The sequence below is a fragment of the Talpa occidentalis genome, unplaced genomic scaffold (assembly GCF_014898055.3).
Source record: "Talpa occidentalis isolate TD23 unplaced genomic scaffold, MPIMG_talOcc4v2.1 talOcc4.8, whole genome shotgun sequence".
NCBI lineage: Eukaryota > Metazoa > Chordata > Mammalia > Eulipotyphla > Talpidae > Talpa > Talpa occidentalis.
The window spans coordinates 91,981,641-92,008,023 of NW_023605194.1; the positions used below are offsets into that span (position 1 = coordinate 91,981,641).

At 39.7% G+C, this 26,383-nt stretch overlaps 1 protein-coding gene across 6 annotated transcripts in view; it reads left to right on the top strand.

Annotated features, from left to right (window-relative positions):
* ESRRG (estrogen related receptor gamma) overlaps positions 1-26,383 on the top strand; it is a 550,758-nt gene that overhangs the window by 384,275 nt on the left and 140,100 nt on the right. For all 6 annotated transcript variants that reach the window (XM_054690589.1, XM_054690590.1, XM_054690591.1 and 3 more), the window contains one exon: positions 14,519-14,635. In XM_054690589.1, the coding sequence (XP_054546564.1) occupies positions 14,519-14,635 (117 nt within the window). The remainder of the gene's footprint in view (positions 1-14,518; positions 14,636-26,383) is intronic.

Here is a 26,383-nt window from a genome sequence, read left to right on the forward strand (position 1 = left end):
TAATCTATATGAGTGCTGTTGTGAAATAGTTCTCAAGAACTTTCCATCCTGTAAAACTGAGACTCTATACCAATTAAATAAGAGCACCCCATTTCTCTCTCTCCCCAGGCCCTAGTACCTATCAGGGTCTTTCATTTTCTCTAACAACTTTAACACCTTCCATAAGTGTAATCATTCAGTGTTTTTCTTTTTGTGACTGGCTCATTTCACTTAGCATGACGTCATTATGTTATGCATGGTGTTGCATCTGTTGGGATTTTCTTCTTTTTTAGGCTTGATTAATATTACATTGTAGGTATAAACTGTACTTTCTTTGTCCGTTCATCCATTGGGTTGACATTGGGTAGTTTCTGCCACTTAGCAATTGTGAATAATAATAACAATTGCAATGAATACTGGTGTATAAACATCTCTTTGAGATTCTGTTTTCAATTTTGGGGGATATATACCCAGGTGTGGAATGTTAGAGCATATGACGATTCTCTTTTTAATTTTTTGAGGGCCTTCCACCCTGTTTCCATAATGCAGCCCCATTTTACATTGCCTTCGACACTGCACAATGGTCCCAACCTCACTACGTCCTCTCCAGCACGTGCTAGTTTTTTTCCCTTGTGAGTGTGAGATGATCTTTAAATATTTTTGAGGAATTTCAGATATTCCCCAAATTGAAAATTCTAATCTTTTTCCTAAGACGTATCCATAAGTAATTACATATGTGGATAATGCAAGTAGTTGTTTTCCCATCTTGTATTTAATTTGGTGTCCATATATCAGGTATAGTGAAGAATTTTTCGATTTGCCATAACAATAATAATAATGACATTAGTTTTTACAGTATGCTGCACATTGTTCTAAATGCTTTATATTAATTATCCTATTTATTTCTTCCATTAGTAATATTACACTATCTTATTTCTAGATGGAGAACCTGAGGTACAGAGAAGTAATTGCCTAAACACAACTAGGTCTCAGGCTGTCTGACCCCAGAACCTGTGTTCTTTACCCCCTTATAAACCTTCCTTACATATACATTATAAAAGATTTCAGACTTGAATAATTCTAGACTGAAATTTTCTTGGGAGGTTTTACTCCATAGGCAAAATTTTCCATCAAGTTGTTAAAATGCAGAAAAATGGGGAATTCAGAATATTCCCAAAGTTATGATTAGATGATATTAAAGGTTTTGAAAAAGGAGACAATCAGAAGTAAGTCTTAAAAAGATCTATTTTTTTGAAAATTCTTTTTTTCAGAAATCCCCTAAATATGAAGGCTGAGAGTTCCACACTTGAATTCCACCGTATCGGTTTTCTGTCTCAGTTGCCTGCATTCTTATCTGCTGATCCTCATTTCACCAGCCAAGATTTTCACTTGTTAGTCTTAGATTGATCCTAAAAATGTACCTCCACACCCACCACTGATAACACTTCCCTAACTCTTCTTGATTTCAGGAAGAAAGGGGCTTATTTTTCCTCCTGTTTTGGAGGAAGACTGTCCACTTTCATAAACTCTGTGACCACGGCAGAGGGCAGCTCAGAATTGATTTTTTTTTTTTTTTTGAGGCTTTCTAGACAGAAGGAGAAAAACAAGAATGTGCCTGTATGAATTGATCTGTATTTTTAAGGGAAAATAAAATTTCTAGTCATTGAGATTTAACGTTGTTTTATTTTGGTTGAAACCAGCTCCAGCTCAAAGAAAAACCATGTTTTTATATGCTTTTTTTTTTTTTTTAAGTAAGGCATGACTGAATAATCCTAGAAAGAAAAGAAGGGAATTTCCTACCAGGAAATCTTGAAATCTTGATGTTGAATTTAGAGCTTGAAATCTGAATGAAACGTTGAGTGATTCTGAAAGCATACCCCAAGTCTACCCTCAGATAGCTATTGTTTCAGTGTTTAGTTTCACTGGAGGAAGATCAGAGGGACATGTCCAAGAGCCTTCAAAGGCAGCTTCTTGGCCAGATCATGTCCTTGATTGCACTGATTTTTAAAAGAAAATATTAGGCCTCCTAAGCATGGTCTCTCTTTTCCAGTTACTCCTTTGCTTCTGGAGCATCTTACTATGCCACTGGGTCTCCAGTTTGTGTTTACTATGGATACCAACTTCCAATGGTGTAGACAGTTAAAGCAAAGGCTCTCCCTACTCATTTTTCTCTGATGTCACTGTTTCACTAAGATTTCTTATTTTTAATATTTGTTCTTAACTTGAAGGTATCTTCTTTCCAGGGTTTTGAACCAGAAAGGGAGTAATAGGTAATAGATGGTAGGATATTTGTATTTATCTCAGTAGCTGAGACCATGAGTATCATTTAGACCAGAGACCAGCAAACTCAAAGGCGAGTGGGAGATGGGAAGCTGGTTTTTGAAAGCCCGTGTTGCTAATGAAAGTTTTATTGAACACCCTGCCCCAGGTGTGTGTATTGTCTGTGGGTCCCTTTGTGTTTCCACTGTCTGCTGAGAAATCATCCCACAGGCTAGGTGACCTGCAAAGTGGAAATATTTCCTCTCTGGGCCTTGGAGAAAAAGCTGTGAACCCTGAATTCCATGGCACTGAGTCCATCAAGCATTCCTGCTGGAGGAGGCACCCTCCGCTGCCTCCCTAGATCATCATTAGACGGTAGCTCCCTCCCCAGACCTCCTCTGCCCTAGGTTTTCCTCTCTATGTTCTTGTTATACTTTTCCCACCTGAGGACATACAGGTGCTTGTCTGAGACACTATCAGGGCAGATAACTGAGGGACAGAGATCTGATTTCGGAAGCCTTCATGCATCAACACTACATTAGGGTGCAGCTTATTCTCTGGGCTTTCTCTAAATCCTGCTAACAGCTCTGTCTGACTTTTCTGACCCTTGGGGGTAATTAGTTATTACTCTTTGGTGAATGTTTGTTGCCTCCCATCTCATAATGTGCCTGCTGGTTTTACAGGCCCCCAGTGTTGCTGGACTTTCTGCTCTCCCACAAAGGCCAGGAGAGTCCTCTGCCCAGCAACTTCCTTTGCTGCAGATGACCTGGACTCCTCTGGAGTCATCTTCACTCTCCTGGCCCTACTCCTTCCTGAGTTATTGCTGTAGTTATTGTCCATTATTAAAATGCTGTAGTTATTGTCCATTATCAGTGGTGCTCTGTGTCAGGGGCTCTGCCCATCACCCCATTTCTATAGGTGCTTGGTTCTCAGTGAGGATTCATTCTCAATTCTTTTATTTTTAACAATTAAGTTTCTGCTTTTTTTTATTTTGGAAGTTTTTTTTTTAAGTACATTGATCACAGCACCATGTTTTAAAAGCACAGATCCACACCCCTACAAATGTAGCCCTCCATTCCTTGCCCCTTCTCACCAAACCCTCCACCATAGTCCAATGGCCCATTGACCCGATTCCATTTCATCCACAAAGAAAGCAACCTCATCTTTAACAGTTGTCTCCAAGTATCACAGAAAATGGTAGAATCAGGACTTGAACTCACATTGACTCCAGCATCTTATCTTGTAATCGCTGTTCTCCTGCTTCCAACAGTTCAAATATGGAGCTATTTCTACCTCTTATATAGGGCAGGGTTTCCCCAAATCTGTGCCAACTTTGGAGGACACAGATAGATACATATTGTATATGTAGAGTTGATCTTTTTTTTTAAAAAATGTTATTGAAGTGACATTGGCTTATAACATTGTATAGATTTCAGGTGTGCAATATTAAAAATATTACATCAACATCCGTATGTACTACCTTATGATCCCCACCAAAAGTCCAGCCTCCATCCACCACTACACCATGAACTTGATCTTGAAGTTAGAATCTAATATTAATATTAGATTCTGAACACTTTGATAGCATCTAAAAGCAAAGCCCTTAAAAACAGTATAGGAAAGGATGTACTTGCTCTTACTCTTCAAGGCACAAGGAAAACCTCAAGATTGGCATGAAATCAAATTTCTATTTTAGAGTACATTGCTCTGGTCACATAGCCCATGATTCAGATGCCTCCACACTTGTCAAATGTACTTACTGGAGTTTTTTTAGCTGTCACAATAAAAGAGGTAAAGACAGTAGATGCTTTAGACTTAATTACCATTTTTTCACTAAGATTATTTAATAACGATTTTTTTGATTCATGCCTTGAGAGAAAGCAAATGGTTTCTCACAGACTCACAGCCAAGTGGTTTAAAATTTGTAGGTAGAGAAAGAACACATGGAAGTTGGTGTTGGTACCAAGTGCAGTGAATTTGGGGGTTAGGGTTAACTCAGATAACACACCTTTCTTATGGCAGTGTATCCTTGGGGTCTCTTAAGACTTGTGGGTAATATCCCCTGCACTGTGGGGATTTATAAATTAAGCAGAGTAGCTAAATAGGGTGTGAGCTTCTCCAAGAAGATGTCATCACATCAAAGCTAAAAACAGTATATCAACCTACCTGGGATGAGGGATACATATCTTTTCCATTTTCATCAATGAGTGTATGTTTATTATACATTTATTCCCTTATACATGCATTTCACAACACACCCTCCTTTCTCTCTGTCAAGAACAATGGCATTATTTTGGGACCTTCAAAATGCATTGTGGACAACCTGACACCTGTTGCTTTGGTGACATGGTCTGTTTGGTTTCTGTGGAACTAAACTGGCCACACACCACAGGGGGACAGAAACAAGCCGAGGGATTTCTTTAAGAGGTGTTGAGAGATTCCATTCTCTGAAGGCAACCCTAGCCTCTCTCACAGCTGCCCTTGCGCCATAAGTCTGACAACAGTCAAAGACAATGCCAAGAGCCACCCTTCACCTGCCACTCCCAGGCGTCAGCATTTCCTCTCCAACCAACAGCAATAGCAACAAGGGTAGCTACACAGAGCACCCGCTCAGTGGACAAGAATTTCATTTTTTGTTTCTGCTCTAAATGACACTTATTAATTACTTCTAAGAGGTTAGAGTCAGAGAGAGTTGCGTCATCATTACAAACAGACACTGAATCTAGACCACCTACGTTTAAATCCTAGCCCTGGCACTTGGGCACTTGGGCGCTTTGTAACCTCTTCTCTGTGCCTTGATTCTCTCATCTGCAAGATGGGGGTTTGTATAGACAAATATAGTACGTCTACCACACAAGTGTTCACTGTAGATGCTGAAATGTGAGTTGTGTTGGGTGCATTTAAGGAGTGTTTGGATATAAGGATATGTGAGGCACTGCCTTTTTTCTGCAATTAAGTAGCATGTGTTCACATAAAGAGGGTCGGTGATCACAGGGAAGTCAGCACATACTCATGCTGCGTCTAGTCTAAACTGAATCCCATCTAAGAGCCTATAAATCTGTGGTGCTTTGTGCCAAATGATGTATTACAGGTAGATTGCTTATCAGTCTAACTTATTAACCTTAGGATTTTTTTAAATGAATAATTTGGGACTAAACATTAAAATGAGGGCATGAGGCGTAGAATCACAAAAAAATCAAGATTGTAGATACGCAGTGTTTCTGTGGGTCATAGGTTTGAGCAGACACTCTGTCAAGCGACGGGGGCCTCCCAGGCGGCTATGTCCCTGCTCTCAAGGAATATGCAGTTGGGACAGGAGGTGGCTGTTTCGTTGAAACATGTAGTAAAGTAGGTTAATTGCTAAGAGAAGGACTCACCTGAAGATGAGTGTGAGATGAAATAGTTGTTCCCCTAAGGACCTCTCCCTCAGTCTGGGAGGTCCTGGGAGAAGAAATGATAGAGCAGCACAGGAAGAGGATCAGCAGGAAAGACAACCCTGATTTCTAGGCACACGGAGTCATTGGTGTGGGTGTCAGGTAGGAGGGTGGGCTTGGGCTAGGTGGGCAAGTTGACCCAGGACTGTGACCCGAGATCTTGAGGAGCTTTGTAGAATCTTTACCTCCACTTACATTCACACCTAGTGATGGGTAGTGGATGAGCTGTGTACATAACAAAAAGCATCGACACAGATGGTTGATACCTGAAAATTCATTTCTTAGACAAATTAAGAAATGCCGTGCCGTGAACTTCATTCTCTCCTATAAAATACATCACTCACGCTGGGGATGTTTGGAAGACAAAACCCCTTTTTGGCTTCTCTGAGGGAACAGTGTGTTCATTTTGATATCCTTGCATAAATTGGAGGAAGGTTTTTTTTAATAATATGCTCAAACTTCAGGTCTCAGAATCAAAGTACTTAATAATTGATGGAATCTTGCATGTTCCTCTGCTCTCCTCTCAGTAGGCAGAACAGGATTTTATATGATTTGAACACCTATGTTTTATGTCATTCTTACAATGTCATCAAGCAGGTAGGATTATTCCTCTTTTGTACTTTAGTAACTAGTTCAAATCCATACAGCTGACAAATGGCAGGGCTGGGGTTTGAACTCAGGTCTGCCATTTCCTTTCCTCTCTTTCCCCCCTCGCTCACTATTTCCTCAGATGTTTTCTCTGAACCACATGTCAGGCAGTATGCTGAGGGTGGGCATACCGTGGGTGTGCAAGAGTCTCTCCCACCTTCTCTTTAAGATGAGCTCCTTATTTATTTCTTTATCGTATTTATTTTCTTATGTTATTGTTAATTTTTGTATGGTATTGGAATCCCCCCTCAGGTGTAGTCCCATAGTAGTTCTCCCCCTGCCACGCACCCTTGCTCCATCACCACAGTCCCCTGTGCTCTTCCTTCCCTGTTTTACCCCCTCCCCTGGCCCCTTCTCTTTTGGATGTCTTGGATTTATTTCCAGCTAGCAAGTTTTTTTTTTAAGATTTATTTATGCATACAAGAGTTGGGGTACAGGACAGAGATGCGGGGTGGGGGGTGAGAGGATTCACCAGAGACAGAACAGGGAACAGAACAGGCAGACTGACCGAAATGCACTGTGGAGGGGAGTAGCAGGTGAGACAGGAGAGGTCTGCTGCACCGTGTGGGTTGCTCCCTGGCCGACCGGGGATCGAACTCGTGCTGCAGAGGCTACAGATTGCTTCATAGTGCGGTACTTAACCCCTTGCGCCACCTGGGAGGCCCCCAGCTAGCACATTTTGTCTTTTTCCCCGACCCTTTGTTTGGTTTCTCTGTATTCCACTTGTAAGTGAAACCATCTTTAAGATGAACTTGTACAGTGCCCTGTGTTCAGTTAATAGTTGGAGTATTAAAGCGATAAAAGAATGTTTATAAATTCAGGGGCATCTGAGGTCAGATATGTCTGTTTAAACTGGAAGTAAAATCATTCTCCCTGTCTTTACAATACTGCTGTCCTGTTAAATTGTTTTTCATTCAATACAAGGTGGGTGGCCTTGAGGGTGAAACCCAGCACTGGTCTTGGTCTCCAGTCCCGAGACTTGGCACAGGGCTTACAAGCCTGGGCGCTGGTAGCTTTCTTCCCCAGCTCTTTCTTATTTGGGAGCCAACCCTGAACTGGAAATACACCACACTATGACTCCTAGATGACAGTTGTGAGCATCAGAATTTAATCTATGGCGTGTTAAGGAATCATATCTCAAGGACCTTCTCTATGCCCGCCTGATGATCACCTTATAATTATTTTTTTTAAGATTTATTTGTGTATACAAGAACTGGGGTACAGGCCAGAGATGTGAAAGGTGAGAGGATTCTTCAGAGTTCAGAGTGGGGAACAAAACAGGCAGATTGACTGAAACACACTGCTGAGGGGAGCAGCGGGCGAGTCAGGAGAGGTCTGCTGCGCCATATGGGTAGCTCCCTGGCTGGGGATCGAACTCGTGCTGCAGTAGCTGCGGATAGCTTCATAGGTTGCATCTTAACCCCTTGCGCCACCAGGAAGGCCCCGATAATCACCTCACCTTATTTTTTAGAACCTACAGGGGCAGCAGAAAAGCAAAGAATGTTCCTCTCTGCCCAAGCCCATGTATGAAATTGCTCTGAGAGGAGTTAGTGGTGCCTGTCACCCTGCCGTGGCCCTCTTCTCCCCCCACGTCAATCACCACAACCTCCACGAAGCAGCTGGCTTAGTGTCCCTTCAGATCTGCCATTTTGAGAATGTTTTGGGGGAGTCCTCTCTTAGAGCCTGAGTCAGGTTCCCCAGATATCTCCAGTGATGGCAGTTCTGTGATCTCTGAGGAAAATTTTAATTGTAGTTGTGGCCAGAAATCATTGGCATCATGTCTTGTGATAAAGAGGGCAATGAAATATTGGGGAATACAAATTAGGTCAAATTTAAATCCTTTCTACTCTCCCCTTTTAGCTGGAAAGTGACCCAGTGGCAGTCTGAAAGGAAACTGCAGAAAGTATTTGAGCAATGCCATGGGAACAGATGTAATATCCCTAGGTAACTTACTTGGAAACCTAACTGTGGGTGTGCTCATTGGGGGAAAAAATATAGCACCCTTAACTTAATATTTGCATTGATGGAATTATGACATTTTTTATACAGATAAGTCATAAGTTATTATTCCACATTTTAAAATCCCAGTTATATAGATGGTGGTACTTCATTTCAGATGAAATGCAGTTTAATTTCAGAAAGTAGCTAGAAACAAAGGAGCATTACATACAAGACACAAAAGAAAAGGGTCCTCTCTCACCCAGGGGAGAAACCTTTACTACTATACAGGAAACAGGGTATTTTTTTTTTATTTCATTCTTTTTTTATGGTTTAGGGCATTTAAAACAAAAATACTACAGATTATTGCCTGCATGTTCTCAATGCTCTGTAATTGTGTGTCGAGGCAAATCCCATTATTTTGAAATCACTTAATGTTGGGAAACAATTGGATAAACCCTGTTTGGAGTGCCCCTTGGGTCATCTCAAGCCATTTGGTTCTGTTAATAAAATTAAAACAATTGAGGGAAATATACAGATGCTTTCCAATTGGTTTTCCAATTATGATGTCTGTATGAGGAAAAAGAGGGAACCGCCCAGGAAGCAAATAAAGCCAAATGCATCATTACAGGGTGCGAGGGATATGAGTTGAGAGTAAAGATTTGACATATATTTTTATTTTGAGATGCCAGGCTAATTTACATCATTCAGCCCTTTCACTGCCAAACTGTAAAAGTCCATTAAGTGACTGAAAGGAATATACAAATTATCCACTGGCACTCCAGGCTGGAGCTTTACATACAACCTGTTATTCTATCCGCCAGCTAGCTGCAAGATTCTATTAAGCGGTAAGTGAGAAAATTATATTGCCTGCAAACTAATTGTACAAAAGACTCTGAAATAAGTCATCAGAGCCCAGGACTTTCTGAAAAGCCGCCAGGAGATATTATAAATTGCTCTATCATTCTTGTCAGCCTGGTTTAAAAACCCAAAGCTTCCATGTTGATTTGGTTCCTGCAGCCACAGAGGTTTGCCTTCACAGCTATTGACAAAACTGGGAAAATTCCAGCCGAATCATCAGTAGCTGCCCAATTCAGTCCCTGGTGCCATCTAACAAATGTGTCCCAGAAAATAGCAAGCTATAATCCAAGAAAACTCCGTGTCTGAAATGAGAATCCTAGACTGTGAACAATAACTTCTGCATCTTCCTAAGCGACTGTCCAGTGTTAACATTCCAGGTGCCCACAGTTGCTAGTGGAAATATTTTTGTCTAGTTTTCACTTTTCGTGAATGGAAGGAAAACAAGTGCCCCATAGAGATGATACTGTCTACTGGGAGTAATATCTCTGAGCCATTACCAAAATAGATGGGACAGTGTTACCCAGGTGCTTGGGGCAGCTCATTTTTAGGATAAAATGCTTTCTTTATCGAATAGAAAAAGCACCAGGGAAGGTCTTTCAAGGGCAGAATCTCTGTAGACTCTCACATGGATCAAAGGCTTTGTTGGGTGGGCAATCATAGCAAACAGCAATGAACTAAGTAACTCAATGGGAGGGCTTGGAAATTAGAGAGACTTTCCTCCAGCAAATAAGTTCTTTAGATTGCTGTTGATTTGTTTTTCAAGATATAAACCAGTATTACTTGGGGAAATCAAGGTTATCATTTTTATATGCCAGGACAAGTTGACTGAAACATGGCATTTGGCTGAAGGAAGCTTGATTCATCATAAACATTTTCTATACACCTAGGTTATAAATATATCATTTAGAAAAACATGAAGGACCACTCTCTTTTCTTTCCTTTTGCAGTGATTTTTTTTAAGTAAAAGTGCTGTGTTTTTTAGAGCTTTGGGAAGATTTCTTTACCCCAATGTAGTCATTTCTATGTTGGTCACAGTATAATTCAATCATTCGCTCCTCTGTCAAGAATTTATTGACTTGCTAAGCAGTATCTTTGCATGCAATTGTGTGCTGTGCGTGCCAATCTGAACCCAAACGATTGTACGGTACCCCAAGTTGTATTGGTATTTGTTTGCATGTCTCATCTTTGCTGTAAAGCTGAGGAACTTGTACATGATACAAAATTGCAGGCTTATGATGAGCACTGAGGAGCAGCCTTGAATAAGACCAAGCACTTCCCTCAAGAATTCATGCTAAGACACTCTGAACAATTTCTCTGACTTTACCTTTCTCTGTCATTGAAGAATTGCACAGTGTAATGGTTAGAAAGGAAGTTATAGTACTTCTTTATAGGGGATCTGAAACTCTCGTGTGTCCACTTAACAGTTTCCCTTCTAGTTTTGGAAGAAATTTAAAAATCTTTACACATTTGTTCACAAGAAAGTCATTCATAGATTTAGCGACTATTACTGAATCGCTCTCCTGTTTTCTCCAGTGCGTGGCTCCAATTCTGAGGGAACCTAGTTTGTAAATAATAATACATGTTACAATGGGGTGAAAGTTGAATACCTTTGTGTGCTATCTATCTTTATTTTCATTTTATTCTTACCTATTCATCCCAAGATGCATTTTTATTTTCTTTAAAATCACAGTGTTTTTTTCTTACACTTCTACTCCCCAAAGACTGTGTAATTTTGGTTTTACCTTTGATGATCTCTCTGTTTTGCCATGCTTTTCTATTTTTGTCAGAGCTATTTTTCAATGTTTTGAAAAAAATATTTTCTTCTACTTTTCTGGATGACTTGTGGAATGGTTTTCCTTGTGTTTTGAATTTTACTTTCAGTTCACTTGACTCTGTGGGTATTCCTGCATTGCTGCACTACAATTGATGTTCACAGAAATGACCTTGAGATAAGAAAAATATTGTTATTTTAAGTCTGTTGTTTTACTTATAAGCTACCTTTCTGTGGAAGATTTCTATAGCACATTAAAAATGGCCATTGCTGCCAGGATCTTGCCATCTCTTGGATAATATAACTGCAAAGAGGTATAACAAAATATTGCACATCTGTATACAATGAGAGTCCCTAGAAAGATAGGAGAACCAAGAAACCATTTTCTGCTAGGATGATCTGAGAAATTTTCAGGAAAGATTTGAATGGAATTTGAGCCTTGGAAGTAATTTGATGTAGAAAAGAGGGCCTAAGATAGATCATTCCCAGAAGGAAGTCTGAAGGACACAGAAAAAATGAATAAATCAAATTGACTGCATCAGAAAGTTCATAGAAGGTAGTAATTGTAACATTGCTGGAAAAGTAAAGGAGAATTAAATGGGGGGATGACTTTTCTAGCCTATTAATTTGTATTTAATTCACAAGGCCATAGGAATCTGTTGATTTTCTTTTTTAATTGGGCTGGTGACATGATCACATGATCAAAGAGGTTGTAGGAAGAGGAACATGGTAGAGGAATCAGCTGGGATGAAAGGGAACAGAATGAACCAGAGTGCCTGTGGGTGTGAACTCACTCAGGACTGAATCAGGTTCCTGTCGAGTGTGTTATTGGAGAATGCAGATATAGTTTTCCAAGAGGGGGAGAAATTAGTTTGAAAGGAAAGGTGATGACTGTGAGGGGTCTGGAAGGGTGTGAGGGGTCTGGAAGGGTGGGTCATCTGCATAGAAGTTTCTAGCACTGAATAGGTGGAAACTAATGCCCATGCTTGGATCATGGGAAGCAAACTAAGCATGACTTCACACTGACTCCAGTCACAAAAAGGGAAGAAAACCATTATGTTTTTCTTTCTAACCAGTCATCCTTCAACTCTTAGAAAGCAAAAGCTGTGTCTTTTCCAATGAGTGTAGCGAGAGCCATGCAAAATGGAAAATTCTGGTAGTAGGGGCCTCCCTGTTGGCTCAAGGGGTTAAGACCCAACCTGTGAGGCTGTCTTCAGCCACTGCAGCACGAATTCAAACCCTGGATAGGAAGCTACCCACATGGCACAGCAGACATTTCCTGGCTCGCCCGCTGCTCCCCTCAGCATTGTATTTCAGTCAGTCTGCCTGTTCTGTTCCTTGCTCTGTCTCTGGTGAATCCTTCTTATCTCCTGCACCTCTGACCTGCACCCCAGCTCTTGTATGCATAAATAAATAAATCTTCAAAAAATGAGAAAATTCTGGTAGTAGAATACTAATTAACTCCTGGAAAATTACTAGCAACACTCTCTTGAAGCAAAATAAATTTTCAGTGATGGTTAGAGAAATTCCACAGTGAAAAATGGTTCATCTGAAGTTCAGGTTCTAGGCCTTTTTTTCCTTCTCAACCATGACCCAGCTAGTCTGGTTCTTTTGAGTTCTTCTTGTTCTTCCAGCAGCATAGCATCAGTGATATCTCTGAGGAAAGTGATAGTGTATGCTTCTACTGATGTTATTAGTATTACTATTAACCTTTTATGTTAAAAGTAGCTGCTTTATTTATTACAAAAACCCTGAATTAGAATGTTAATATAGTCAAACAGTTTTGATAGGCTTATCTGAAGTTATAATGCACAGCCCCCTATATTCTCAGCCAAGCATACTTAACCAGTTTTCAGTAGTTATAAGTGGTCAGGTATCACTTCCTGTTGAATTAGCAGTTGCTGAATAGTTGAGTCTTTGTACAATCCTGCAATCCACTAATGTGATATTTAATGAGGAGACATCAGCCTAGAGAAAGGTAGTCAATATAAATCAGTGTTTACAAAGTGTGATTAACTCTGAAATATTTCATCAATGTTGCGGTCCCAGGCAGACTCCATGCTAATTACTAGAATCTGCGCATGTTTCAGGGGACTTGGATGGACCCCAAGTATTGCAAACATGGAGCAGCAAAATTGCAATTAAGCCCGGACCGTCTCTGATGACAATTTATGCATTTGGTGTGATGACCTCCCCCTTCCCAAGAGGGCAATAAACAGAATGCATTTTCATTACGATACTAATGCACTTAATCACCAGGGGGAAGGGTTAGAAAGTAACGAAAGACTTTCAAGCAGGATGTGACACAGCTGATAGGGGAGAGAGGTTTTATTTTAAAGGCAGCTTCTGTACAAAGCTGTAGGCAGCCCCAGAGCATAGCCCACACAGTGTCATTGGTACTAATTGAAAAAAGTCAAGCTGAAGTTTGGATCTTCTCCTGATGATACACTTATTTCAAATGTGTAGGTACTGACATAAATGATGTAAACTTTAATATGAAAAAAGTTAATTTTATAGTGGCTTTTTTTTAATGAACTTCCATTATACTAGTATAATGAACACAATGTGATGGTGAGGATGGTGATGATGTGTAGGGTAAGGAAAAATGTCAGGCTTTTCTGCCCTCGCGTCATCAGGATAGATGATGGATCCTTGCTGTCCTGAATGCATGCCTGATGGCGGGCACCTGGAGTAGGGCGTGGGCCTAGGTAGATGGGATTCACCTGGGCTAAGACTGGTCTTTTAAGGGCGGCGTCATGGGGATGCCAGGAGAAGCCGAGAAGAGCAGCAGAAGCCGAGAGAGAAGCTGAGAGAAGCAGAAAAGGCGGGAGAGCCCAGAGAGAGTGAAGACTTGCTGGGGGCTGGGAGGCCTGCCAGCCTTCTGGCCCCCCAGCACCCGCCTGCCGTGTACCGGGTAAATCCCAATAAAAAGACCTGCAAAAAACCACTGAGGACTCTGACTCCTCCTTTACCCGGTCTGCTGGATCCTAGAAAACCTGCTCAGTGTCCATTCTTGCCCTTACATGATGATAGCCATCCTCATCATCACCATCTTCATCAACAAACAAGTGCTAGACATAAACCAGTGAAGACTGGGGACTGTATAGGGGAGAACCGTGTGATTCAGGTCCTACCCGCCAGAGACTTCCTACAAGATCCCAAATCCACCTGCTGATTGTTTTTCACAGTGAGGTGTATGCAGTTCAGTGTCAAAAAAGACAATACGATATATTTGAGCATTGTAACAACAACAACAACAACAAAAAACCCAGACTGGATGGTCGATAAAAGAATACAATGTTGACACTTGAGCTTTTCTGGAAATAATCTGCTTTTCTTTTGGGTCCTGAGCTTCTGGAAGACTGTACTTGGCAAGGGTTTCAAAGGCTAATTTCAAACTTAATCTTTTGAAAATCTTTACCACCTGTCTTCTCATTGTTCACTGTGTCTTTGGTGGGTGTGGCCAGCATCCGGCTCTGTCACAGGCAGACAAGTCATGACCCCCTGTGACATTTTTTTTTTAAGAGCAGAGGCAGAAGTAACAGAGTTGGTGTTGTGTTTGGGATGCTAATATGTCCTCGGCTCTGCAAGTCTAACAGCTTCTTTTCTCCCAACTCTTGTGTTTTAGGTAATATAGAATACAGCTGCCCAGCCACGAATGAATGTGAAATCACAAAGCGCAGACGTAAATCCTGCCAGGCTTGCCGCTTCATGAAGTGCTTAAAAGTAGGCATGCTGAAAGAAGGTAAGGCGAGAATCTGGGCCGCAAGTCTCTCTCTCTCTCTCTCTCTCTCTCTCTCTCTCTCTGTGTGTGTGTGTGTGCAACGATTAACATCATTTTTCCAAAATCAGGAAAGGTTGGGGTACAAGTGAATGTCCTGAATCTGACCACAGAATTTGCCTCCTTTACTTCTGAGACCTCCTGGTTATCTGCTTGACATCAACAGGAAGGGACAAGGTAGGGCACACCAGATGTGTAGCTAAACCCACACAGTATTCTTGGCAAGTCTGATTTTCCATCTTTCAAAGTTGTAAAAGCAAAGGATGAAGGACAACAAAGAGGCTGCTGTCATTGTATGTTAGAGTTTCTTCTCACTGAGCATGTTACAGAGAGAGTTTGTTCCCCCATCTTCACTTGACAGATAAAAATCATATCTGTATTTAAGGTATATGACTTGATGTTTTGATATATGTATATGTTGTAAAACAATAATCATAACCAAGCTAATTATTATTTATATCACTTCATGTAGTTGCCTTTTTTTTTTGTTTAATTAATTTTAAGTTTAAAGCACTCTTTATTCTTTGATAATCTTATCTTTTGGACTCATTTTCTATTCTGAAAGTTTTTAATAATGATACTCAGTTTTTTCCCCATTTGCTTTCAGTTGGAAATAACAACCACAAACATAAAATAATAATAATGAACATGGTTCTGTGTTCAACCAAGTGCCTGAGCTCATGTAGCTAAATGAGATAGAGACAGGAACAAATCACAAAGTCATATTTTAGAATTCACTCTTCTCCTCTACCATATCAACCTTTTATCCATATCAGATCTTCCACCACAACAACTTTTTCACCCTATCAACTCCTCTACTGTATCAAAGTTCTTCAATTATTTGAATAATTCTGTCTGTCTTGTGAAACTAACATTTTAGTTTGGAAATAGTGAGGAATTGTTCTTTTCTTGGGAGACCTAGACTGAGTTATTATTTTCTATATGTAACTCCACATGTGTCCTTTTACATACTGTCTTTAGATTTTACTGTTTTCTTTGAAAAATCTGCCAAGGTTTATAATAGATATGAAATTTTCATAAAGTAATAAAATGAAAACATGGTCAACAAAGTTTGAAAGAAAATTAGGTGAATGAAACATTTAATTGCAGAGCTTTGGTTGAGTCACAGAATGCTGTGATCCTGGCATCAGCCCTATGAGTTTGTATATTTTGTTGGTATTAGAGAGGTCATATTTTTTAACTTTTAAATCCAAAAAGATCCAAGCATTGGTTCCCCGGGAATTATGTGTGGCATTACTAGATATCGTAGCTTTTCTTGGTGTATTCTTATTCCAAGATTTTTTACTTCAAACAATGTTAGGAAGATAAGTGGATGCAATTATATTCAAATGTTTGGGATTCATGCATTATTTCTCTGACTCTCATGTCCATTAAAAAGTAACTTCTTCCTTGAATAGAAGCAAACAAAGAATACTCTCAAATTCTCCTTCTCATCTTCAACTTGAAAATAGCCTTTAATATTCTAACTAATGCCTTATGGAAAAAAGACCACAATATATTTCCAAGTAAAAATAATGGATTAAAAAGCAAATTGTCTAGTATAATATATAAATATATATAAAACATGCTCATATTAAGTTTCTATTAAATATTTATAAAAACATTTAAAATAATTTATATTAAAAATGTAGAGAGGAAGTAGAAAGAATGGAAGAAAGTAGATAAACACTGTACAGAGAAGCAGAGGAGAGGATAAGACTGGTGACAATGTTATATTGGTAAAGAAAATTGGAAATGGGGAATACTTTCTATTTTAACTGTACAGATTTTGGCACTGTTTGGAATTTTCACAGTTAGCAGTTTTACATTTATCATTAGTTTCCTAAATATTTATAAAGTTCCTTCAGACAGCAGACACTATTCTAGACTCCACTGATTCAAAAGTTTCAAGGAACACATGATTGCTCTTGCTAGAAGAGCAATAAAAAAATGCCAAAGGGACAATTTTTAAGATTTATTTTTATTTATTTATGCATACAAGAACTGGGGTGTAGGCCAGAGTTGTGGGGGGGAGTTGAGAGGATTTACCAGAGACAGAGTGGGGAGCAGAGCAGGCGGATTTACTGAAATACACTGCTGAGGGGAGCAGTGAGGAGACAGGATTGGTCTGCGCCATGTGCATTAGTTGCCTGGCCCGAGATCAAACTCATGCCGCAGTGGCTGGTGATAGCTTGATAGTGCTGAGACTTTAGCCCCTGTACCACCAGGGAGAACCCCAAAAGGACAGTTTTGGCAAAAGAAAACATAAATTAAATCCAGCTCTTAATTATATTTATGTTGTTCCTTAGTTGAAGCGTACTAACTGAAACTTATGTGTATTCAGAAAAGCTTAATTAAGAATTGGGAAATGCAAATTAAAACCATAATGAGATACCACCTCAGGGTTATGGAGAAAAAGGAACTGTCCTATACTGTTGGTAGAAAGATTGGTTCAGCCCCTATGGAAAGCAGTATGTTCTCAAAATATTAAAAATAGATCTGTCTTATGCTCCAAAACTCCCAAGCCTAATTATCTATCCAAAGAATGCAAAAACACTAGTTTGAAGGGACATAGGCACTCCTGTGTTCACTCCAGCACTATTTATGATAGCCAACTTATGGAAGCAAGCTAAGCGTCTAAGGACAGAAGAGTGGAATGGAAAAGTGTGGTATATATACATGATGGAATATTACTTGGCTATAAAAAATGAACTCTTGCCATTTCTGACAGCTTGGATGGAACTAGAGGGGGTAATGTTAAGTGAAATAAGTCAGGAAGAGAAAGACAAATACCAGGTTTCATTTATATGCAGAACAGAGTGAAACGAAACAAAGATCAGACAAAACCAAATCTAACAAACCCTAGAAATTTAACGATGGGATTGAGGCTCTGAAGTGGAGAGGAGCATTGAGAGAAAACACAGTAGGGAGTGGGCATAAGGGATTATAGTGCAAGTCTGAGGGTACTTTGGTGGTGGGTGTGGTGTGCTGACACCCTTCTGAAGAGGTGTGGTCCTGGGCCTTTGGATCATACACATTGTTATATACCAATGTTGTCTCAATAACCAAATAAAATAGAATTAGGTCAAGTATGAAAAAATAATCATAAATAAAAAGCTGCTGTCTGAGAAAAAAAAAAGTTAAGAGCTGAGTAATCATGATTTTTAAATGGTAAATCAATTTTTTTTATGTTATAGAATAGCCTGTCAATTAACAGTTTACATATATGTATCCTGGGTTTGGATTTTATTTTCAAAAACTAATGTTTATGGAAATATGCATCAGTTTCCAGGTAGATACAATTTTTGATTAGTTTGCTTTTACTGCTATTCTTTACTCAGCTATTTGCCCTTCCAGGTTTAAGGAGAAAGTAGACAAAATATTTCCCCTGAAAAATGTTCCCCACTATGGTTTTCAAGCAAGACCAATCTGAAAGGGTGGTTAGGGTGACTGAAGAGGTGTGAACTGTTTAATTAAACATTGTTGGTGGAAGTAAATGGGACGGTGCTTATCTATAATTCACACCTCTTCAGTTGCCCTTATCAAGCCTTTGGAGGGTCTGTTTTCAAGGGAATTGCTGTTATGGCTGATATACTAAAATAATAATTTATTTTCCTTTGCTTCCTTATACCCCTTGGATGGAAAAATACCAGTCCTCTAAGTTCCTCCCCTCCAAATAGAAAGGATGGGATAGTTGTGAGTAAATACGGAATATTCTCTTTCTTTTGTGTGTAAAAACTGCAGTGAAATATTGCATTACATCCTGCATATAAATGCATCATTATGTTTTGCCATCTCCTTGGCTCAAGTCTTGCCTTCTTAGCCTGGAGAGAATGATACCATCTAAAATGTATCTTTATGGATGGAGAGGGAGTTCAGTCCCGTGCACTGTGTCAGAGATCATGATGTAGTAAATCTATTCAAATGTAAACCTGTTCAATTCAATTACCAGTCCGTAATAAAATTTGCCGCTACAACCCCCGGGTTGACCACAGCAGTCCATACAGGCTGATGGCACAGCAGGTCTGGAAATTGACAGACAAAATCTATTTAAACAAAAAACAACATTAGTTCTGGAATCTGAAATGAAATCAGATTTCAACAGCTTTGATGGGAGCCTCTTCCCTTTAACAGGTATTTTTATTCAACTAGCCAAATGCATCTTAGATGAAGTGCTGCCTGAGGGAAATGAAGAATTTTTCATTAAAAGCATGGTTTATAGAAAAATGGGACTTTTATGCTTTTATTAATGGTAATCCTTGATTTTATTGATTGGCATGTCTACTAATCATGTGGGGTCTATGAGGGAAGGGATCACTTAGTGGGTAAACAAAGATGCATGACATTGTACATAATTGAATGCTTTTCAGATACAACTTTTCAGTGGCACCAGAATTATATCTGGATGGACTAGGTTTGATTTTACCATAAGAATTTTGGAACAAAAAAAAATTACTGGTTGAAGCAAAGAAGCAATTGTGTGGAGCAAACAACAAAATAATGCAATATAACAGAAACTTCAGGAAGTACAGTTTAAAAAATTATAATTTGTGCAAAGCCAAGGGGTGGTGCTATTTTGCATTGCGAAATTCCCTGCTCCTTTTCGGGGCTCGGCTTGGCTGCTGAGCCAAGGAAGGATGGGTTGGCTTTCCTTTCTGGACATTATACTGCACTGTATGACAGAGGAGACCTATCTATTACAAGATATATGCTCCCGACATCCCCTTTCCATTTTTTTTCAGGTATTGCTTATTTGAAGGCAAAAACAAGAACTAATCAAGGTGAACCTATAAATCTGGTCAAAATTTATTTTTATTTTGATCTCTCGCCTTGGTTATTTAAAGGCTATTGCAGGACACAATGATTCTGTTTTCTCTCTGTCAATGGCAAACAGACATTTTATGAAAGCAATGATTATTTTATTTACACATGGAATTTACCCATCAAAGAACTGAGGAGCTTCTGGCTGTTTATGGGCATGATGGGCTTCAGCTTGGCAACTCAAGTATTTTTCCTTGACTCTTGAAGCTAGAACAAGAGTCTACAGTGATGCAGAACATTCTATTCTCCAACCTAGCCAGCCTGCATCCCAACATGTGTGTGAATCCAGACATGAGTGAAGCAAGGCAACATGGAAGACGGTTTAGTCCATTTCGTGCCTAGAAAGGGTGCATTTGATTGTGCCTTTTAAAAAAAATGTATTTTCATCACCTTTAAAATGGTGTTAGCAATAATATTATTTTCAAATCTAGGGTTATTGTGAACATCCAATGAGATTCTATAGGTTGGGGTCTCAATCTACCATGTGGCCAAGAGTAAGGACCAGTTTAATAGTAGCTACAGTGGCTAGAGACAGGAGGGTAAAGCTTTCAGTTCTGATGTACACAGATTCAAGTCTAATTCTACCTCCTCGACCTGAGCTGAGCTTATAACTCCCCAAGACTTCAACCTACTTATTTGTAAATATGGGATTATAGAATCTGGATATCATATGCCCTGGGGACTTGCTGAACTAACCCACCTACATGTAAAATTGCTTATCCTTTGCCAGTGTCAATGGCTTCAGAGGTCCTTTCCACACTTTTTTTTTAAAAGATATATTTATTTATGCATACAAGAACTGGGTACAAGGCCAGAGATGCAGGGGTGAGAGGATTCACCAGAGACAGAGTGGAGAACAGAACAGGCAGACTGACTGAAATACACTGCTGAAGGGAGCAGGCGAGACAGGAGAGGTCTGCTGCACCACGTGGGTAGCTCCCTGGCCAGCCGGGCATCGAACTTGTGCTGCAGAGGCTGCGGAGAGCCTCACAATGCTGTGCTTAACCCCTTGTGCCACCAGGGAGGCCCAACTTTCCAAACATTCTATAGAAACACATCAGTAGGTGACAGTTTGCTTAGAAATTTTACAAATTTTGAAATTTAGTACTTAATATCTGACCTTAGGCAATCAATGAATGCCAACTGTATTAAAAATGGGAACAAAAGGAATTTGAAACTAACTGAAAGTTTTACCAACAGCATTAAGATCAAGGATGCTTTTAATTGTTAGTTTGGATTCAGAAAAGAGAATCTACTCCTTTGTCTACTAACAAAAACAGACTAATCACATTCATGTTTAAGAAGAAATCTAAAAATTCTACTAACTCATAGGTACATCAAGTTTAACTGAGGAAATTTTAATATCAGTACATAATGAGGAAAATATTCAGAGGATGGAAATAAAATTGAGCACACTGCAATAAACCTTGTCTGAGCTTCTCCTGGCAAGATAGTGTGCGGTATTCTCTAAGTGTGTTTTTCCACAACATAGCATTGTGATTTGGGGCAAGTGCATTCGACTCTGTCTCCATTTCCTTAAGTGAAACAAAGCAGATGCTATTCCCTCTCATCCTTTATATTCTAAAATTCTAAATGTTTTATTGACAATGATATAACATCTACAGGAGCACTATACCAATATGGAGACAGAAATACTTGCAGTGATGGGCCTCCCTGGTGGCGCAGATGGTAGAGCACTGCACTGTGAAGCTGTCCACAGCCTCTACAGTGTGGGTTCGATCCCAGCCAGCCGAGGATAAACCCACATGGCGCAGCAAACCTCTCCTGTCTCGCCCGCTACTCCCCTTAACAGTGTATTTCTTCAGTCTACCTGTGCTGTTCCCCACTCTGTTGAATCCTCTCACCCTCCCGTGCATCTGGCCTGTACCCCAGTTCTTGTATAAATAAATCTTTAAAAAAAAAACTTGCAGTGATGATGACAAAGATCACTATGTCCTTATAATCAGATACAATTAGAACTGTGATTTGATAGGCACAGGGCTATATTGTAACTTCTGTCTTTTTAAAATATTTATTTATGCATACAAGAACTGGGGTACAGGCCAGAGGTGTAGGGGATGAGTGGATTCTTCAGAGACCGAGTGGGGAACAAAACAGGCAGATGGACTGAAACACACTGCTGAGGGGAGAGGGGAGCAGCGGGAGAGTCAGGAGAAGTCTGCTGCTCTATGTGGGTATCTCCCTGGCCGGGGATTGAACTCATGCTGCAGTGGCTGACAGTAGTTTCATAGGTTGAGTCTTAACCCCTTGTGCCACCAGGGAGGCCCTGTAACTTTTGTATTAACTGATTAACTCTTTGGGTGATTTCCATCTTTCTAGAAGAGTGGGATTATGCTATTTTTGTCAACGTTAACAGAAGCAATAGATGAAAAAACAGAAGTGAAGCAATAAATTCATTATATTAATTTGAATGAGGAATTTATTATATTAATTTTATATATTTACATTATATAAATAATAAATCCTTAGGAAGTAACATCTTTAAAAATTGATCTTTTTGTTTTTTTTTTTAATTGAGTCAACATTGGTTTACAGCACTGTGTATGTTTTAGGGGTACAGGTTTACCTCCTTCAAATGTATGTGAGCACACCATGCCCATCCAGGCACCCATAGTCTGCCCTCGGGCACAATCCATTGGCACCAGACCCCCCCCTCCCCTTGCACCCCCTCCCTTATCCCATCTGATAACCTCAGTTCTGCAATCAGATTCCCAGAGTTTGTTTTGGTTTGGGTTTCCTAAAGAAGTTAAGTCTTAAGTATTTTCGCCTCCTCACACTCCCTGCTATCTCTTGTTAGAATGTTGATTTGAAGTATAGTCAGTGAAGTTTTATTTATGTGGGCATCTGAAATCTCATCACGGATTATTGTATTGCTACCAGTCAGATTTATCTGAAGCATTGTTATTATGTTTTTAAAATAAAAATATTGACATAAATAGAGAAGAGAGAGTTTATATAATTTTAAATGTCTTCTAAATATTCCCTCTGGGAGAAAAATGAGTCACTAAAACAAAACAAATAGCATAGTTAATAACCACAAAAATGTGGTTTTATTAATAACTACATTTGCTTTCCATATTTGATTTGACATCTTTCAAGTAAATTTCTATTACAGAGAAGCTCAGTATTTTCCTCCTGTTACTAAAAGTCTAAAAAATGCAAGCACGGTGACTCCAGGTAGGCAATTCATAGGATATGATGGAATTGAGTCCTGCTGTTCAGGATAAAGCCAGAGCAGAGCTGAGAATTAGTCCCCATGAGTATGGAAAGGGCACAGGACATTAAGGTTTCATTATCACCTTAAAACATCATCCCATCGAGAAAAATAAGGCCCTGGGTGTCAAATTCTCATTAATTTGGCGAGGTACCCAAGATTCTGGGAGTTTTAGTGACTTACCCAAGTTCCCATTGCACGTGAAGTGGGGATGGGATTGCATATCCTGTGTTTCTCTTGAGCTGTGCTCCAGCCTGACAGAGCTTTCCTGCCAGCCTTGGCTCAGTTGCGCACCAGCTCAGCACAGCAGGCCTGAAGTGGCAGAAAGTACTCATGCAGAGCTGGAGGGCATGGGGAAGAGTCCTGATGCTTATAGGGAGCAGTCACATTTAAGGGATTCATTAGGGGTTCATATTTAACTGACAACCTAAGAAGGGGACTCCTCTAAGGATTCTGGGTCTCAGGAAACCTGGAGTTTGATGAGGCCAGGAAAGATAGAGATGATGGTGAGCATCCGTCCAGGAAAGTATTTACAGAGTAACTGAGCGGGCGCTAAGCTCAGTGAGATGGAGAAGACATTCCCTGTCAGGGTTTAAGCCACCGCGCAGAACAGTACATTTAGGTTCACTTGTTTTGTTCAATCTCAGTAATGTCTGTCTGTGGAGAGGCCCCTGGACAAGAAGTCACCCTTACAAAGTATGAGATTCTAGAATGATCTTTTATTTTCATTCCTTGGCAGATCTTTAGTGCCATGAACATGTCCTGTCATCCATGCCCTGCTTAAGTCCTTCAAGCATGGTCAGTCTCTGTAGGACACAAGCCCCTCATCTTTTGCTCTTACTCATGGATTAGCAGGACTGACCTAATGTTCAGGAAATCTTTGTGTGGAGAGAATGAGATTTTAGAGATAGTGATAACTCGTCTTCTTCCACAGTAACAAATTTTTTGTCCAGAGACCCTATTTATTCTGAATTTCGTCACTACAGTTTGTAGGGTATACTTCCCTGCTTCTGTGTTCCAATTTAGAGAAGGCATGTGGGCATGTGCCCATGCATGTGTACGTGTACCCAGAGATGGGGCACACAGCGTAGATTATATATTTATTCATTTTAGCTGCCAGCACCTCTCCCCAATCAGTTGTCTTGAGCCCCCAGGATACAAAGAAAAATTATCTCAGAACTGTTTTTTCTGCAACCACAGCTTGTGTCTTGATTTATAGATGGCAGTGGGAACTCAGGGAGTCTTCTGGGTTTACCCTATCAGCAGGAGTAGCAAAGAGCAACTTACTTGTCTAATTACCCTTCTGTTTCCTATCTTCTATTTTAATAAAATGTTCATTTAATGGGGATAGCATTTTGTAAGTAGGCTCTCTTTAAAAAAAGTCCAAAGCTACTCAGGTCAGTTCGTAACTAGCAGTTTTCTTTTTGCTTACTTAAAGAACCTGCTTAGTGCAATTTATCCTCACAAAATATCTTTTGTAAAAACCTCCAGAGAAGACATGGCCAAGGTGAATTTTTTTTTTCCTCAAGTCTAATATCATTATGCCGCCAAGTGGAAAACAGGAATTATTGGTAGGAAAATTTGGGTTCCTACTGCCTTCAAAAAGCAGAACAAAGAAAAGGAGAAAGCTTTAATGGTATTCAGGGAAAATATTTCTGTGTTAGATGACAGTTAATAGAGCTGCATTGACCTCCCTGGTATTTCTTGCACTCTCTGTTGTAATGTTATCCTAAGAAGCTCCCTCATTAATGCAGAGTATTAAACAAAACTCCCAAGTTATAATATAAGCAGTAGCCAAGAGCACCTTCTTTGTGAGCTTTGTCTTGACATGAAGCCACTGGGGAATATATTTAAGGTGCCACAAAAAGTTATTTCATGTATAGATACTGCTTTACCAGATGGTGATTTTTTTTTTTTTTTTGGTCAGGCTTTGCTGTTATAAAACTCAAATAATCTGTCTCAAAACGAGTAGCAAAGATTTTGAAGGTAAGAGCAATAACACATCTTCTTGAGAGGTTAGTACACATTAGGCTGTGTGCTGTGTGCTTTAGTGAGATTTTTATTTTTCTGTAATTCTTCGCAGTGTCTCTCCAGAGGTGGGTATTTCCCCATTTCACCGAGGAAGTGGAAGCTTAGAAAGATTCATCGCTGGCAAAAGTTCTCACAATGCATGTCAGGGTCTGGATTGTGTAGCAGAGATTCTGTCCACTGCCGGTGTTTTCTGTTGGCTGAATATGGGTTTTCTTTATGAACTGTAAGCATATTCAAGTATATGTTTAGCTTGGGATTCTTCAGAAGTTGTGGGTATTGTGAGATACCCACAATAATCTTGTTAGAGCTGGGTATCTCACAATACCCACAACTTCTGAAGTTGTGGGTATTGTGAGATACCCAGCTCTAACAAGATTACTTAAGTAAATCATTAAAAAAAAAACAAAAAACAGGGTTCACTTCATTACTTTGAGTTCATCACTTAATGTCCAGAAATAGAAAGAACTGTGTCAAAGCAAGTTTCCCATCACTGGTGAGGGATGTAGGGAACAAGTTCAAGTCTCAAGTGGGGCTTAGGTCAGACTATCTTTTATGGTGATATGCTACTCTGAGATCCTTGAGGTCCCAAAGTAAACTGAAATAACTTGACAGTTATACGCTGCATGAATAATCATCAGCAACACTCAAATTGTTCGATTCCTGGGAACCCTGTTTCAGGGGTCTGGATTTGGGTCACACAGTGTGTGACATATTATTTAAATCCAAATTGGGACATAGAAGACCATTTGCCTTATGACATAGTTTACTCTCTGGCTTCAGATTTTTGAGAAAATGAACTTCATAGCCAAATTCCTTATGCATTTTGCCTTTGTTGAGAGAAGTGAATTTGATTCATGTGCCTCAGTTGTTTCAAAGAAATGGCCTTACTGTATCACTGGGGTATTGCCATGTTATCCTTTTTAAAAATGTGGAAAAGCCCAAGTACTAATTGTTTTCTAGAATTGCCCATGATTCTACATATAATGCATGTGGGCCCTAGACTGTCACAATTCCCTGTTCATGTAAGGTCTCTGAAATTGTTTTATACTTCTGTATTATTCAGAACTAACAATTACATTAGAAATGAAGCAGATAGCATCTCTTGTGTGAATTTACCAAATGCAGCACCAAGAATGATTTGAACAAAATAAATCTACTTTCCCTGCATTTGGTTAGAAAGGATAGAGAGGATTGCAGTTAGAAGAAACAGTTCTTTTAGCTTCTTTCCTCGTGCTTTAATTGGAATACTATTAAAACTGACCTTTATCTGATTATCCCTGTTCATCATTCCATTTATGAACTTGAAATAGGAAACCAGCATCTATGTGCTATGCAAATTTTTTTTATTCTTTTTGGATTACAAAAAAAAAAAAAAAGCCTTAATGGATTTCACCCCAAGGGGGACAAACCTGCTTCCATATTTGCTCTCACACTGCATGACCAGAGCCTGCACCGGAAATGGTGAGACAGGAGGGTGGGACAGCCCAGATTTCGAGAACTCTGTGATCTGGTCTCCAGACTGCAGATTTTATTCCTTTTCTCCCATGCACACATATACCGTGTGGATATGGATGTTTATGCTTTAATATGGTGTGAAGGACTTCCAGTATACCTTCACAGAAGAC